The following is a 17,732-nucleotide window of genomic DNA, read 5'->3' as shown; positions in this document are numbered from 1 at the left end:
CATATTGTAAAATTCAACTGCCCTTGTAAATTGATGAAACAGAAACCTAGTTTATTCCATTAAAAATAACTTACAACTGAACTATTGCAGAGTATTGGACCATATTGTTCATTTGATCCCTTTTATTTGTGTATTTCATATACTAATTATTTATGATTTTAAAGTGAAATAATAACAATAAAATAATAATAAAATAACCACTATGGTCATGTTGTGTCCACTGAGGGTTGTAATGGAAACTGTCAGTGATGTTCAAGAACACAATTTTTAACATAAAATTCTATTGAAAACTTTATGCAAATCAAGGAAGCCAATATTGTAACCTGTCCAAGAGATGAAAAATTCATCTAGAAAATGTCTTTCAAACAATCATCTCAGAAATTTAAAATAAATTACTATTTGTGTGTACAGCTGCTGAAAATTTTCTATGAATGTTGTTTAGTCGAAGAAACCCACACATTTATAATTAAATCTACTCACCACTTTAGAGTGTGAAACCACGTAACTCTTGTGAATCAAGGGTATCTTGGGCACAGTATATTGAAAATATTCCTACATTTGGAAATTTCATCATAATTTCTGTTCATCACTGATTTTGATAGCACAATCTTCATAAACAAGGAAAGCAAACTTGCAGACAGTATTATAGAAAGGGAAGAGGAAGCAGATGAAGATGAGATGGGAGTTGATTTGATGCTGTGAGAAGATTTCGACAGAGCATTGTATAGTGTAAGCACAACAAGATGACATTGCCTAACAATTATAGGGACCCTTGGGAGACAAAACTATGCCTCTTGGTGTGCAATGTATTTGAGACATGAAATAACTCTCAGACTTCAAGAAGAATGCAATAATTCCAATCTTTCTCCCCAAAAAACAGATAGAGGGCGGCAGGGAGGGGGGGGGGGGGGGGGGGGAGCAAGTGCTATCAAGTGTGAATATTACTGAAATATCAATTTAATAAGCCACAGTTACAAAATACTAATGCATTTAATTTATAGCACTTGAAGATTTAGAGGCAGTTTTTGACAGTGTTGACTGCAGTACACTCTTTGAAGTTCAGAAGGTAGCAAGGATAAAATACAGGTGCCAAAATATTATCTGTAACTTGTACTGAGGGCAGACTGCAGATAAAAGAGATGAAAGACATGAAAAGGAGGCAGTAATTGAGAAGGGTTGGAGAAAGGGTTACAGCCTATCCACCATGTTATTCAATTTGTACACAGAGCAAGCAATCAAGGAAGCCAAAGAGAAGTTGCAAAAAGTAATTAAATCTCATAGAGAACAAACAGTAAGGTTTGCTGTGATTTTGTAATTCTTCAATATATGGCAAATGACTTGGGAAATCAGTTGAACAGAACTTATAACATCTTGAAAGGAAAATTTAAACATGGGTAATGAAATGTAATTGAATGAAATCAGATGACACTGAGACACTATAAGTAGTAGTTGAGTTTTGCTATTTGGGTATCAGAGAAGCTGATGATGGCAGAAGTAGAGAGGATTCATACAGCATGATAAAAAGTGAAACACCCAGAAGACATTGTCAGATTTTGAAGTACTTTTGCACATATACACACCATTGATAGGTATGTAAATGGTTAGAGTTGCAATTGTCTGTGACAGAACAACCACCAGAGCACATTAGTGTTGCTCATGTCTAGTGTTGTTGCCAGGCCAAGTAGAGTACGTGTTTTTGTTTTGTCTTGGAAATGTATACCATTAAAAACATCAGTGTAATCAATAGACAAGTTATTGACCTTTTAAATCTTTGTTATCAACTCCATTAGAGAGATAATGTTAGTGTAAAAAGCTCTGATAACTTAAGAGTGCCTCACAATAATTTCTTGGCTTCTGTTATCTAATCTATGTTTGAAGATAAGATATCCTCCGCAGAGATTTATTAACAAATTTCACGTTTAAATCTGTTACATTTATTGGTTTCCTGAAACCAAAAACTGACAAATATGGAAATAAGTTTCAAGTCAAAAAGAGCTCTGGTCACTGGGGCAGAAAGAGGTAATTCACTGGCACATTGCTTTTTATATCGTTTCAGCATTACACAGCAATTACTTTATCTGTGGTATATGTATATATTTGTCAATTTTTTAAACAATTTAAATAGATGGTGTAGTTAAGACTATGTTACTACCATTGTGACCATCGATTAAATATTTTTATTTTTAATGCTTTATGTGAGCCCAATCCCCTTACAATTTTCTTTGTTACATTAGCAGAAACGATATTTTTTGCTTTACAATTGTCTAATTTTGATAGTAGCCATCACAAGTAGCTATATTTTAAAACATTTATTCAGAATCTTATTTCCCAGTGAACACATTTTCACACTAACACTGGATGGGTGAAAGTATGTCATACACACAACAGAGTACCAGAAGGAATGTTGCATAAGGTATATACCAGTTGCAGTGACAATAGTTATGCATAATTTAACCTTCAATTACTTAGAAAGTGAAAACATTTTTCCACACAAAGACACAGAGATAAAGATGAAAACTTACATAAAGATCTACAGAACATTAATTGACTCTATAAAATGCACAACGTGGAAGTGATACCACTAAGATCACATACAAACCCCTGGATTCTCTTTATTTTACTTATTGGCTCTCTGTTTCTACCATTAATTAACAGACAACCACAGGAAATTATTTCTTTGCTGCTGTTACTGTGACAGCAGAGACACAGTGAAACATTCTAAAACCATTTTATAGCAGTGTGATCTAGCCGTCATTCATACATCATCATCAGCTAATTCCTTCATGAAGGAAAACTTTTAAAGATGTTGACTGAGTAAAAATGTACACTAAAACTTGAAGCAGTTGGTAAAAACTTTATTAATGATGAACAGTAGCTAAGCTACCCCGAAATATTTGGGATTTCTTGAAACAATTTTTTTTTTAATACTTGCCACGTTCATTTTTATATTATATTGCTAGTAGCTATTTTCCAACAAGGATGGGGACCACTGTTAGAAGCCAACCTTGATGAAAATCAGTTTTGGGTTCAAGAAATAAATGAGGCAATACTGACCATACAATTTATTTTAGAAGATAGACTAATGAAAGATGAAGCTACATTTATAGCCTTTGGAGATTTACTGAAAGCTTTTGACAGTCTTGTCTGGAAAGCCTTGCTTGATATTATGAAGGAAGCAGGTATAAAGTAAAAGGACCAAAAGGTTATATACATCTTATACAGAACCCAGACAGCAGGTAGAAGACTTGTTGGAATGCTTGGAGCAGTGGCAAGCTTGACACAAACACCCTAGGTATTGTTGTACACCTTTAATACAATCACAATTACAACAGCACAGTATCAGAACATAAACAGAAAGAGGTGCTAACACACAGAAGAATATCAGAGATGAAAAGTTTAAAAAAGAGATGACACACTTCCCAAGATGAAATCATTTGTTACAGTTTATTGTTAGGTTGCCACACCAGCAACCTGCTGCCCCATTCTCCCTCCACCTTTTTTTAAAAACCTGGAGCGTGAGACACCAATCTTCCTAGGTGTTTTCTCAGCATTGGTACTTCTGGCAGCTGAAACTGGCACCCACTGCTTGGGCTTCTCTTGTCATTGTTGGCCATGCACAGATGACTGGAAGGATTTGAGTGCAATGAGGGTATGCACTGGTAGTTGAGTTTGTCTCATCCATTTGCAAGAATCAATGTCACCTGTAGAGTGTGGTGGAATCTTTCCACTAATCCATTGCTGGGAGCGCGATAACTAGTTCTGTGGATATGGTTGCACCTGCAGAGATGAAGTTCTTGGGATAATGCTGTCTTGAACTGTCTGCCCCTGTTGGTTGTAATAGTTTGCAGAGGTCCGATATCGATCCACTGAGTACTGTCTTGGCCACTGTTGTGGCAGTTATGTCTGCAACCAGAAATGCTTCTAGCCATCCCTTAAAATGATACACTATGGTAACTAAATCAGTAGCTGTTTGAGTAAGCTAATGGCCCTATCAGATCCACATGAATGTGACCAAATATTTATGAAGGTGTGATGATGTTTCCTGTGGAGCTGGCAATGGGTCTTCCATTGACATTTCTCACACTGTTGTGGCCACTTGTGGCCATCTTTATTCATTTCTGGCCATGCCACCCTCCTCATCAGCAATCACACCATAGTTCTTACTTTTGGGTGTGGAAGACTGTGGAACACCTTCCCTTTGCACTATAATGTTAAATGTCATACTGATGTTTTTACATACTTGAGAGTTGGACTAGATGGCATACACTCATAATTCATGTAATTCAGGGTCAAGAGTTTGTATTTGGGCAGTGTGGTTCAAGTTTACTGCTTTTACTCTTGCACAACATTTTGATAATCAATTGACCACAACGTACTTGCTACCGCTAATGTAGTGGACATCTGTGGTGAACTGTGAAATAAAATTGACACATCTGGGGAATCTCAGCAACACTTTTGGAGTTCCCTTCCTGAAGAATGACGTTACTGCTGCATGATCCAGGTAAACAGTGAAAGTGTGACCTTCAATTGAATCTCTGAAGTGATGGACAGGTGCACATGTCACAAAAAGTTTCCTGTCTATAGTAGCCAAAGACTTTTGCATGAGTGTGAGCAAGAGGAAAGAAGGCAAGAGGCTGCCAAGCACCACAAACAATTTTCTGAAGTGCTACCCCACAGCTGTTTGGTTGGTATCCTCTATGATGGCTAGAGATGCATTAATCTGATGTTGTATGAGAAGTACTGCTCTTGCAGTATATTCCTTTACTCTGTTGAATGCCTCTGCCTGTTCTTTGCTCCAAGGAACGTTTTTTGCACCATCCATATGTTGGCTCTTGAGTATTTTTGTTAACAGTTCTAACAATGTCACTGCTTGGAGAAGGTGCTGGCAGTAATAGTTAAGCATTCCAAAAAACCACCTTAAGTCTTTGAATGTTGTGGGTATTGCAACCAGTTGTATGGCTGACACACACTCTGTCAGCAGATGTAACCCATCCACCAATACCTCAGAACTGAGGAACTTAACTTTTTCTGCGTTTATCAACCCAAAGTGAAACCAGCATTATTCAAGTAAACCAGAGGGGCATGGTGACTGCTGTCTTGTCAATGTCCAATATGGCCACAGCAATTTGCAAAGACACCCGAGTGCAATCAAATACATTGAAAAGAGCATGGCTGTCATTGAACTGTTCACATCTATGATATGTGGAATGGGGTATCTATCTAAGATAGTCCTGGAATTTAACACTCCATAGTCTCCACACAGCCTATATGTGCTGTCTTATTTCTTGACCATATGTAGAGGTGACACCCACTGCCTATTTGTAATTTTGTTACATTATTGCACTTTTGTCTCTCCATGTCTTGCCTAGCCAATGCAACTCTTTCAGATATGAGACACTACTGGCTGCCCCTGCATGTTGAGAATGAAATGTTGGATATTGTGTCAAATCTTCACCTGTGCTTTGGCTCTTGATAGGATACCTGGAAATTCTTGTACTATGCTGTGCCATTTATCATGTTTGCCTGCAGCTGCAAGAGTTTCTTTTTGCAGTAATCCTCTCATAATGTCCGCTGAGAGGTCAAAGTCATGAAAAAAAATTGGTGCCTAGAATTGGCTCAGTGCCATCAGCTATCAAGAGATTCCATGTCACATGATCTTGAAAGTTGAGGTCTACCATTAATCATTTGTTTTCACATGCTTTGACTGCTGACTTATTTGATGATGTTAAATGTAGAGGAGTGGTTGTGCTGTCTGGTTGGAACAATCCTATAGGTAACACACTTGACATCTGATTCCATATCTACCTAAAACTTTGGAGCATCTATCTATTACAAGCTGCCACTTTGCCCAGTTCACCAATGTTGTGAATCCTATGCTCAGATCATGATAGTGCCCATAAAAGTGGAGCTCCTCAAAGCTGATGTTTCCAAGATGTGACATTGCTGTGATGTAAGAATACCTTGTGTGCATTACTTCCTTGCTGGCTACTGGCTTGAAGCAACTTAGCTGCTTGCCTGTCACTTCCAGTATTTGTAACATAATATCTAGTTCAGAAATTCCACTCAGACCTGCCTCATACATACTTGACAGGTGTGGAACAAATGTTGTTAACATGGACATCATCTTGTCTTGCACAACCTGATGTTTCCCGCAGAGGTTACAGTTTGTGTCTTGTGAACCCGCTTATTCAAAGTTAATTGCTTTTAGTTATAATATTGGTTGCAGTTCCTTCCACACAGTCATTGATTGCCTTTGTAATGTTTCTGAAAACTGTTACACTTTCATCAGATAAAGCCTACAATTTCTTCACATCAATATTAGGTAAACATCATGACAGGAGACCACAAGTTCTCTTGAATTGTTAGTTGCTCCAGGCAGAAGATGTGCTCTGTTGTTGCTATACATTTTCACAACTTTAACTGAGATAAACTAACACTGTAGAATTCATCTTTGGCCAGTGTTGTGGAAGTTGTCACAGAACAAGATAAATAAAATAAACTGTGCAACTGGCATGTTTATTTATATGTAAAAGTCGCCTTCGGAATTTTCCTTTGCGGGAGACCACATGTGACAGATATGTGTGCCAATTTGAAATTATAGATTCACATATTTTACTATTCAGATTGCTTCTCCATAAACTTTCACTGATTTTCTCAATACTCATTTATGTAATGATATTTTGAACATTTGCAAGTGCCATGAAAAACTTGTACTGTTATCATCAATTTTACACTAGAACTTATTTGTGAACTTTTAAAATTTTTGAGTACATCAGGTCTCTCCTTGTTCTAAACAACCATTCTCTAATTTCTCTACATAATTACATGAGCCACACTTTTTTTAGAATTTTTGGATGCTTGCAAAACTATATTTTTTAAAATCTTCGTAAGTTACTGGTATGAATATTGTGAATAACTTGTTTTGCAGCAAATCACCAGTTTTGATTCACAGTTACAGTCAACAAAAAGATTACCCCAAATTTTGGTCTATATACAAGCAAATAAACATAAAATTTTGAGAATTTTTGGATGTTACTCCTGTCCGACATATAATCTAATCTGTAGTAAATGTGTGCATGTGATTTAGTTACTGCAGCAGATACTGTAACTAAAAAAAAAGTGTTACACTTATTTTTCACTTCAGGAGTAGTATACACACTGAAGTGTGAAAGAAACTGGTATAGGCATGTGTATTCAAATACAGAGATATGGCAACAGGCAGAATATGGTGTTGTGATTGGCAACGCCTGCATAAGACAACAAGTATCTGGCACATTTGTTAGATTCGTTACTGCTGCTACAATGGCAGGTTATCAAGATTTAAGTGAGTTTGAATGTGGTGTTACAGTCGATACATGAGTGATGAGACACATCTCCAAGGTAGCGTTGAAGTGGGGATTTTCACGAGTGTACTGTGAATATCAGGAATCTGGTAAAACATCAAATCTCTGACATCACTGTGGCCAGAAAAATATTCTGCAAGAAAGGAATAAATGATGACTGAAGATAATTTTCCAGTGTGACAGACTTGCAACCCTTCCACAAATTGCTGCAGATTTCAATTCTGGGCCATCAGCAAGTTACAGCATGCAAAACATTCAATGAAACCTCATCAATATGGTTTTTCAGAGATAAAGGCCCACTCATGTACCATTGATGACTGCATGACACAAAGCCTTATGCCTCACCTGGAGCCTTCAACATGGACATTGGAGAGTTGATACTGGAAACAAGTTGCCCGGTTAGACGAGTCTCATATCGAATTGTATCATGTGGATGGACATGTAAGGTATGGAGACAGCCTCAAGAATCCATGGACTCTGCATGTCAGCAAGGGACTGCTCAAGCAGGTGGAGGCTCTGGAATGGTGTGGGGCATGTGCAATTGCAGTTATATGGGACCCCTGATATGTCTAGATATTAATCTGACAGGTGACATGCACATAAGCATCCTCTCTGATCACCTGCATCCTTCCATGTCCATTGTGCATTCCGACAGACATGCAGCATGGACAATGCAACACACACACATCCAGAATTGCTACAGAGTGGCTCCAGCAACACTCTTTTGAATTTAAACACTTCCACTGGCTGCCAAACTACCCAGACATGAACATTATTTAGCATATCTGGGGTGCCTTGCAACGTGCTGTTTACAAGAGATCTCCACCCCATGATACTCTTATGGATTTATGGGCAGCCCTGCAGGATTCATGGTGTCAGTTCCCTTCAGTACTACTTGAGACATTAGGTGAGTCCATGCTACATTGTGTTGTGGTACTTCTGCTTGCCTGCGGGAGCCATACATGTTATTAGGCAGCTATACGTGTTTCTTTGGCTTTCCAGTGTATTATCTACATTTATTCCATATTAACACTTTTCTCGAGTTTGTTAAAGACTACAACTAAGCCTAAAATGTTTTAAGAAAGTAATGATTCTTACCAAAGGTTTCTCTGTTGGCTTAATAAAAATCTCATTTCATGTATCTGCTTCAATTCCTACAGAGAATTAGTAATTGTTTAGCTCAACAGATTAAAAGATAGTTAGCAAGTTCAGTTTGCAGTTCTTTGTTCACTGCCCTCTAATACATTGCACCAGCCACAATGCAACCCTACTGCGAATGCTGTTCTTCAGCAAGGAATGAGTTGGTCAGCATCTATAAGCAGATGGAAATCGCCCTGACTACTGTAAAATAATTGGAATTGGCTGTGAGTTGATGTGCTGGAGGAATGATGGCAACAAAGGTACCTCTAGTATTATCCTTTTGTATGGATCCTGTCTCTTCTACTGGAAGTACAGGATCTGTCATTACTCATCCACTTGACTGTGAGTAGGGTGTAAACAGGAAACCTGCACATCCTGTACAGTGTAGACAGGGACCAGATGGGGCTTAGGGTGTTATATCAACCCCCAAACTAATTAGTTCAATGTTCTGTCTTTCACTGAAACTTAAACTGAGCCAGTGGCACTCACTTCACCTGTTTCAGGGAAAAATCATGAGGAAGCAAACACAAAAGGGTAGAGGCTATTAATTGTTGACATTTCAAATGTACAGTGAATGACAGTACCCTTTAGGGAATTGGAAGCAAGGGGCAGGCAAGGACACCAGATGCACTCAGTGTGTATACCTGGGAGCCTCAAGTTGAAGAGGCTGTTCTGGCAGCCACTGAGGACAGAGTGTGGAACCAACTGCAGATCGTAGTGCACACTGGAATGAACAGTGCCTGGCATCTGGACTTTGAGGCCATATTTGGATCATTCCAGTGACTTGCAGAGAAGGCTGAGAAGACCAGCCTTGCAGAGTTTCAATGAAGCTCACATTTGAAGCATTGTTCCCAGCACTGATTGTGGCACCCTGTTTCTGGATCAAGTGGAAGGACTGAGAGACATCAAAGCTTCTGTGACAAGCAAGGCTGTGACTTCCTGGACTTGCATCAGAATATTGAGAACTGTAGGGCCCCCCTAAATGGGTCAGACATCCACTGCACATCAGAGGCAATTATCCAAGTAGCTGTCTGTGTGTGGGGTTCATACAAGGCTTTTTTCAGATAAGTGTGTCTCCATCCAGTAGAGAAAGTGACAGCTGTAGGAGATATAAGTGTAAGATCCAAAAGAGTGACCCCCACAGGTGAGAGTATTAAAGTCCTAGTAGTTGACAGCAGAAGCATTTGCAACAAAATGACGAAGTTTGAAGCACTCCTGAAAAGCAGTGAACACACATAATATTAAGTATAGCTCATTATCTACACATTGAACATTGAAACAAGATGTATCTGAAAATGTTAAGCATAATACTTGTGAAGACAAAAAAAAAGTAACAGTAAATTTGCTACATCAATAAATCAAACATTTAAAAAACAAAATTAATGAATTTCTGATCTGTCTGGACGAGCTACAGTCTATAAATCCTGTTGATATTATTTGTATTCCTGAACATAATTTAAGTAGTGAAATAGAAATGCTTAACATGGATGGGTATACCTTAGCTTAAAAATATTGTAGAAAAGAGATGGAGAAAGGAGGAGTTGCCACTTACATTAGAAAGGGTCACAATTATAAAAACATTGACATTCTTAAATACTGTAGTGATCAGGACTTTGAAGCATGTGACACACAAGTGGAAACACACAAAAGAAAAATAATTATAGTCACAATATACAGGGCTCCAGCTGGTAATTTCAAGCTATTTGCTAAACAGCTTGATGCAGTATTAAATTTCTTAACTTCTAAAAATAATGAACTCATACTAAATGGAGACTTTAATTTAAATTTTTTGGAGAATAGTCACTCAAGATCCATACTAGAATCTCTTACCACTTCTTATAATCTCATTCCCTTAGTACAGTTTCCAGCCAGGGTTATGGGTACCAGCAGCACTGCTATTGATAACGTTTCCATAGATACTACCACACTAGCAAATCATAGTATAAATCCAATATTTAATGGCCTTTCAGATCATGAATCCCAGTTCTTTACATTTAATATAGTGGGGTCTCATTCAACTAATAACAGGAAGTGGGAAACTATGCGAATAATAAATGAAACAGGAATTGAAGAAAAAAAGGCTGTTTGAGGAATACAGACTGGAAAGATGTACATAAATCACCCAGGATAAATGAAAAATATAGCTATTTCTCTAATACAGTCATAGGTTACATTAAAAACTGCTGCCCTACGAGAGTAATCAAAGCAAATACTGGTAGATTAAATGTTCCAAAACCTTGGATTACAAATGGAATAAAAGTATCTTATAAAACAAAAAGAAGACTGTACTTAATGTCAAGGAAGAACAATGACTACAGAGCTAAATCACATTACAAATTATATTATGAGATTCTAAAAAAAGTAATCAGAACCTCAAAATGTGTTTATTTTCAAGAAAATAAATGCCTCTAATTACAAGATAAAAACGATAAGGAACATAGTAAAAGGTGAAACAGGAAAAACTAATCAGGCAAATGAGGAAATTACGTTAATGTAAATAATGAGTTGATTAGAGATACCTCCAAAATTGCAGACACTTTCAACCACTTTTTACTTTCAGGAACAGGCAACTTTGGTTTGTGTAGTTCCTCAGAAGACAACTTAAAATATTTAAAAAATGTGTTTCCGCAGAAGTTTGACATAATTCAACTATATCCTGCCTCACCAAAATACATTTCTAAAATTATTATCTCTCTTAAAAACAAATGTTCCAGTGATTATGATGAAATCAGCACTACCATAATTAGATGTTGCTCCTCAGAACTTTGTGATATACTGAGTTACTTATGTAATGAATCTCTCCACAGTGGTACTTTTCCAGATAGACTTAAATATGCTATTGTCAAACCATTACGCAAAAAAGGAGACTAATCATCAGTGGAAAACTTCTGGCCCATTTCATAATTGGCAATATTTTCAAAAGTCTTTGAAAGGGTTATGTACAATAGGCTTCATAAACACATAGTACAGAAAAATATTCTCATTCACAATCAGTTTGTCTTTCAGAAAGGATTGTCAGTTGATCAAGCTATATTCACTTTTAGAGATGATATATTAGAATCAATAAATCAAAAGTTATTACCAATTGGAATGTTCTGAGATCTGGCTAAAGATTTTGATTGTGTTTAGCATGAGATCCTTATACAAAAATATCCTATATCCTATCTTTTTAATAGAAAACAGTGTGTGTCTGCATCAGGCTTACCACATAACAATAGTCATTCAAAATATGAAACCATCAGACTAGGGGTGCCCCAGGGCTCTATTTTAGGTCCCTTGTTGTTCCTACTATATGTTAATGGCCTTCCATATGCAGTATCACAAAATGCAAATTTTGTCTTATTTGCAGATGATACAAGTATTGGTATAAAAAACAGTACCCTTAATCTCGCTGAGCAATTAGCTAATGAAATATCAATGGGTGGTTCACAGCAAATGGATTGTCACTGAATTTTGACAAGACCCAGTACACACAGTTTAGTACCTCACAAAGAATACCTGACCCTATAAGTATAATGTAGCTCCCTACTTAGCACTCATATACAACCGCTCGCTCACCGACAGATCTGTACCTACAGATTGGAAAATTGCGCAGGTCGCACCAGTGTTCAAGAAGGGTAGTAGGAGTAATCCATTTAACTACAGACCTATATCATTGACGTCGGTTTGCAGTAGGGTTTTGGAGCATATACTGTATTCAAACATTATGAATCACCTCGAAGGGAACGATCTATTGACACGTAATCAACATGGCTTCAGAAAACATCGCTCTTGTGCAACGCAGCTAGCTCTTTATTCGCATGAAGTAATGGCCGCTATCGACAGGGGATCTCAAGTTGATTCCATATTTCTAGATTTCCGGAAAGCTTTTAACACCGTTCCTCATAAGCGACTTCTAATCAAGCTGCAGGGCCATGGGGTATAATCTCAGTTGTGCGACTGGATTCGTGATTTCCTATCAGGAAGGTCGCAGTTTGTAGTAATAGATGGCAAATCATCGAGTAAAACTGAAGTGATATCAAGTGTTCCCCAGGGAAGCGTCCTGGGACCTCTACTGTTCCTGATCTATATAAATGACCTGGGTGACAATCTGAGCAGTTCTCTTAGGTTGTTCACAGATGATGCTGTAATTTACCGTCTAGTAAGGTCATCCGAAGACCAGTATCAGTTGCAAAGCGATTTAGAAAAGATTGCTGTATGGTGTGTCAGGTGGCAGTTGACGCTAAATAACGAAAAGTGTGAGATGATCCACATGAGTTCCAAAAGAAATCCGTTGGAATTCGATTACTTGATAAATAGTACAATTCTCAAGTCTGTCAATTCAACTAAGTACCTGGGTGTTAAAATTATGAACAACTTCAGTTGGAAGGACCACATAGATAATATTGTCGGGAAGGTGAGCCAAAGGTTGCGTTTCATTGGCAGGACACTTAGAAGATGCAACAAGTCCACTAAAGAGACAGCTTACACTACACTCGTTCGTCCTCTGTTAGAATATTGCTGCGCGGTGTGGGATCCTTACCAGGTGGGATTGACGGAGGACATCGAAAGGGTGCAAAAAAGGGCAGCTCGTTTTGTATTATCACGTAATAGGGGAGAGAGTGTGGCAGATATGATACATGAGTTGGGATGGAAGTCATTACAGCATAGACGTTTTTTGTCGCGGCGAGACCTTTTTATGAAATTTCAGTCACCAACTTTCTCTTCCGAATGCGAAAATATTTTGTTGAGCCCAAACTACATAGGTAGGAATGATCATCAAAATAAAATAAGAGAAATCAGAGCTCGAACAGAAAGGTTTAGGTGTTCATTTTTCCTGCTCGCTGTTCGGGAGTGGAATAGTAGAGAGATAGTATAATTGTGGTTCGATGAACCCTCTGCCAAGCACTTAAATGTGAATTGCAGAGTAGTCATGTAGATGTAGATGTAGATGTAGATGAAAGAAATTAAAGCTGTAGACAGTGTCAAATTTTTTAGGGCTACCTAAATTGGAAAACTCTCATTTTAGACTTACTGAAACACCTGAGTTCAGCTACATTTTCAGTATACATGACAGCAGAAACAGGTGATTTAAAAATGAAGAAGTTAGCTTATTTGGCCTACTTCCATTCACTGATGAGTTGGGGAAACTCCTCTCACAAAGGGAACATTTTCAAAATTCAGAAACAAGTGATTTGAATTATACGTGGTGACAGTCCTAAATTATCATGCAGAGACGTCTTTAAGAAACCTGGTATTCTAACTACTACTTCCAAAGTTGTGCGTTCAATTAATGACTCAACAATTAGAAATTTCAGGGAAAATCTTCAGCAGTGATGAGGTGTACAAGGAACCCGATGCTAATTTAAAATATAATTTATTTCATGATATGCTTGTAAGAGAATTTGAAAATTGTTTGCCCAAGAAAGAAGTTCAATCTAATTCTAAGAAATCATGCAAAAAATATTGGCTTACTAAAGGAATAAAAATATCTTGTAACCACAAAAGGGAACTGTATCTAATAACAAGAAAGAGTAATGACCCAGAAACAGCCAAATATTATAAAAACTACTGTGCTACATTAAGAAATGTTATTAAAAAGTCCAGAAGCATGTGCATCATGTCTGAGATTAATACCTCTGATAACAAAATCAAAAAAAAATTGGTATATTATCACAAGGGAGACAGAGCAACCAAGAGTACAGGATGACAGCATTACCATCAAAGCGAATGGAAACTTGACAAACAACAAGCTGGAAGTCAAAAACATTTTGAATAATCATTTTTTAAATGTTGTAGAGAAAATAGGATCTAAATGTTCATTAGAAGAAGCAAGGCAGTTAATGGAAGAGGCCTTACCCTCACAATTTGATACAATTGAATTCCACCCACCTCTCCTTCTGAAATTAGGAAGATAATAAACTCTCTCTAGAATAAAAGCTCACATGGAATTGATGGCATTTCCAGCAGGATAATGAAAGCTTGTTCCCAAGAGATAAGTGGGATTCTTATTCACATATGCAATAGCTCTCTGAAGCAGGGTATTTTCCCAGATAGACTGAAGTATGCCTTTGTTAAACCACTGCATAAAAAGGGGATACATCTGATTTCAACAACTACCACCCAATCTCTCTTCTGACTGCTTTATCCAAAATTCTTGGAAAAGTAATGCATTGTAAAAGAGCTTCACACCTTTGCAAAAATAAAGTTTTAACAAAATGTCAGTTTGGTTCCCAGAAATGTTTCTCAATGGCAAATGCTATATCTACTTTCACTAATGAAATATTAAATGCTCTGAGTAACTGGAAGTCACCCGTTAGGATTTTTTGTGATCTCTCAAAGGCTTTTGATTGTGAAAATCATGGAAAACTCCTAGATAAGCTCAAGTACTGTGGTACAAATGGGACAGTGCTCAAATGGTTTAAGTCATACCTAACTGAAAGAGTACAGGAAGTTGAAACAAGCAGTTCACATAATATGAAAAAAACTGGTGATTTCTCAAACTGGGGAACAATCAAGAATGGGATGCCACAAGGTTCAGTCTTGGGTCCTCTGGTGTTCTTAATATATATTAATGATTTGCCATTCAATGTTCGTGAAGATGTAAAGCTGGTACTTTTTGCTGATGATACAAGTATAGCTATCACACTCAACAGACAAGAATTAACTGACGAAATTGTAAATCATGTTTTTCAGAAAATCATTAAGTGGTTCTCTGCAAATGGGCTCTAATTAAACATTGACAAAACACAGTATATACAGTTCCGCACAGTAAATGGAATGACACCATTAATAAATACAGACTTCGATCAGAAATTGGTGGCTAAGGTAGAGTATTCAAAATTTCTAGGTGTATGCATTGATGAGGTGTTGAACTGGAAAAAACTCGCTGAAGATCTGCTGTAACGTTTGAGTTCAGCTATTTATGCTATTACGATCATTGCAAAATTTTGGCAATATACATCTCAGTAAATTAGCTTACCATGCCTATTTTCATTCTTTGCTTTTGTATGGCATCATATTCTGGGGTAACTCATCATTGAGTGAAAGAGAGTTCATTGCACAAAAGTGTGTAATCAGAATAATTGCTGGAGCTCATTCAAGATCATCCTGCAGACACTTATTCAAAGAGCTAGGGATCTTCACTGTAGCCTCCCAATATATATATTCACTTATGAAATTTGTTATTAAGAATCTGAATGAATTCAAAAGTAATAGCAGTGTACATGGCTACAACACTAGGAGAAAGAATGATCTTCACTATTCAAGGTTAAATCTAACTTTGGCTGAGAAGAGGGTAAATTACGCTGCCACAAAAGTCTTTGGTCACTTACCTAATAGCATCAAATGGCTGACAGATAGCCATATAGCATTTGAAAGGAAATTAAAAGAATTTCTGAATGGTAACTCCTTCTACTCATTAGATGAAGTTTTGGATATAGTAAGTGGGTAATTTCCCCCCCACCCACAAAAAGTGTCATGTAATATTTTGTGTAATGTAATATCTTGTATAGACACCTTTTATTAACCTGAGATGTTCCGCATCATTACGAAGTGTCTTATTCATGATCTATGGAACAAGTACTAATCTAATCTAATCTAATCAGTACATATACTTATTGATGTCCTTTATCATTTTCCAACATGTCTCCATTTTACACAAAATGGTGAAAAACAGGATTATAATACCAGAACCAAAAACAATCTGTATAAGGCCTATAAAACCTTAACATTAGTACAAAAAGGAGTCAAATACATGGGTACTCATATATTCAATAACTTACCAGAGTATATCAAAGGTCTTGTAAGTGATAAAGATTGGTTTCAGAAAAGTCGGAAGCTGACTGAATCCTGAAATTGATAGCAGTGAGATTTTTGGGAAAAATTTAGTTGTGTATTTAAATTACAGACTAATGTGAGGTTAGAGGTGTTTTATTTGTCACAGCAGACAAGAGACTCAAATCAAACAAGACAGGAGTTGAAACTGCATACAACATTGTTTAGGCCAGACTCAATATCAGGGGTGGGCATAAAATGGTAATTGGATCCTTCTACTGCCCAACAGACTCACCTCCAAATGTAATCAAAAACTTCAGAGAAAACCTCCAATCACTTGTACATAAGTTCCTCAATCATACTATAATAATTGGTGGACACTTTACCCATCCAACAATCAACTGGGGAAAATTACAGTTATGTTAGTGGTGGGCATAACAATACATCCAGTCAAACATTACTAAATGTCTTCTCCAAAAACGAACTAGAGCAGATAGTTCAGAACCCACCTGTGATCGAAATACATTGAAGAGCTGTGGCATGGACTTGGCTAATGTCTGGAGTAATGCTGGAGGGAGCTGAAACCATAAATCCTGCACGGCTGTCCATAAATCCTTAAGACTATGAGGAGGTGGAGATATCTTCTGAACAGCATGTTGCAAGATAGCCCAGATATGCTAAATAATGTTCATGTCTGGGTAGGTGTTCCTGGAGCCACTCTGTTGCAGTTCTGGATGTGTGGGTGTTGCATTGTCCAGCTGATATAATGGAATGCTGCATGTCTGTTGGAATGCACATTGGGCATGAATGGATGCAGGTGATGAGACAGGATGCTTATGTTCCTGCAACCTGTCAGATTAATATCTAGACACATCAGAGGTTCCCATATCACTCCAACTGCACATGCCCCACACCATTACATAGAATCCACCAGCTTGAACAGTCCCCTGCTGACATGCAGGGTCCATGGAATCTTATGGCTGTCTGCATACCATACACATCCATCCATTCGATACAATTTGAAACGACACTCGTACAACCAGGCAACATATTTAAGCATCAACAGTCTAACATTTGTGTTGAAGGGCCTAGGCAAAGCGTAAAGCTTTGTGTCACACAGACATCAAGGGTACATGAGTGGGTCATTGGCTTTGAAAGCCCATAATGATGATGTTTCATTCAATGGTTGGCACACTGATACTTGTCGTTGGTCCAGCAATGAAATCTGCAGCAATTTGTGGAAAGGTTGCTCTTCTGTCATCTGTTGCTCTTCAGTCATTGTTGATCCCATTCTTGCAGGATCTTTTTCTGACCACAGTGATGTTGGAGATTTGATGTTTTACCGGATTATTGATATTCGTACTATACAAGTGAAATGGTCATACGGGAATATCCCCACTTCATCGTTACCTTGGAGATGCTGTGTCCCATTACTCATGCGCCAACATAACACCACATTCAAACTCACTTAAATCTTGATAACCTGCCTTTGTA

General features: G+C 37.6%; 1 protein-coding gene across 1 annotated transcript in view; it reads left to right on the top strand.

The window, feature by feature from the left end:
- The first annotated feature begins 1,874 nt into the window (after positions 1-1,874).
- LOC126334828 (L-xylulose reductase-like) overlaps positions 1,875-17,732 on the top strand; it is a 59,591-nt gene continuing 43,733 nt past the window's right edge. The window contains exon 1 of the mRNA XM_049997488.1: positions 1,875-2,019. Coding sequence (XP_049853445.1) covers positions 1,968-2,019 — 52 coding nt within the window. The 5' untranslated portion in view covers positions 1,875-1,967. The remainder of the gene's footprint in view (positions 2,020-17,732) is intronic.

The sequence above is a fragment of the Schistocerca gregaria genome, chromosome 2 (assembly GCF_023897955.1).
Source record: "Schistocerca gregaria isolate iqSchGreg1 chromosome 2, iqSchGreg1.2, whole genome shotgun sequence".
Lineage (NCBI taxonomy): Eukaryota > Metazoa > Arthropoda > Insecta > Orthoptera > Acrididae > Schistocerca > Schistocerca gregaria.
This window is presented reverse-complemented; position numbering and strand designations above follow the sequence as displayed.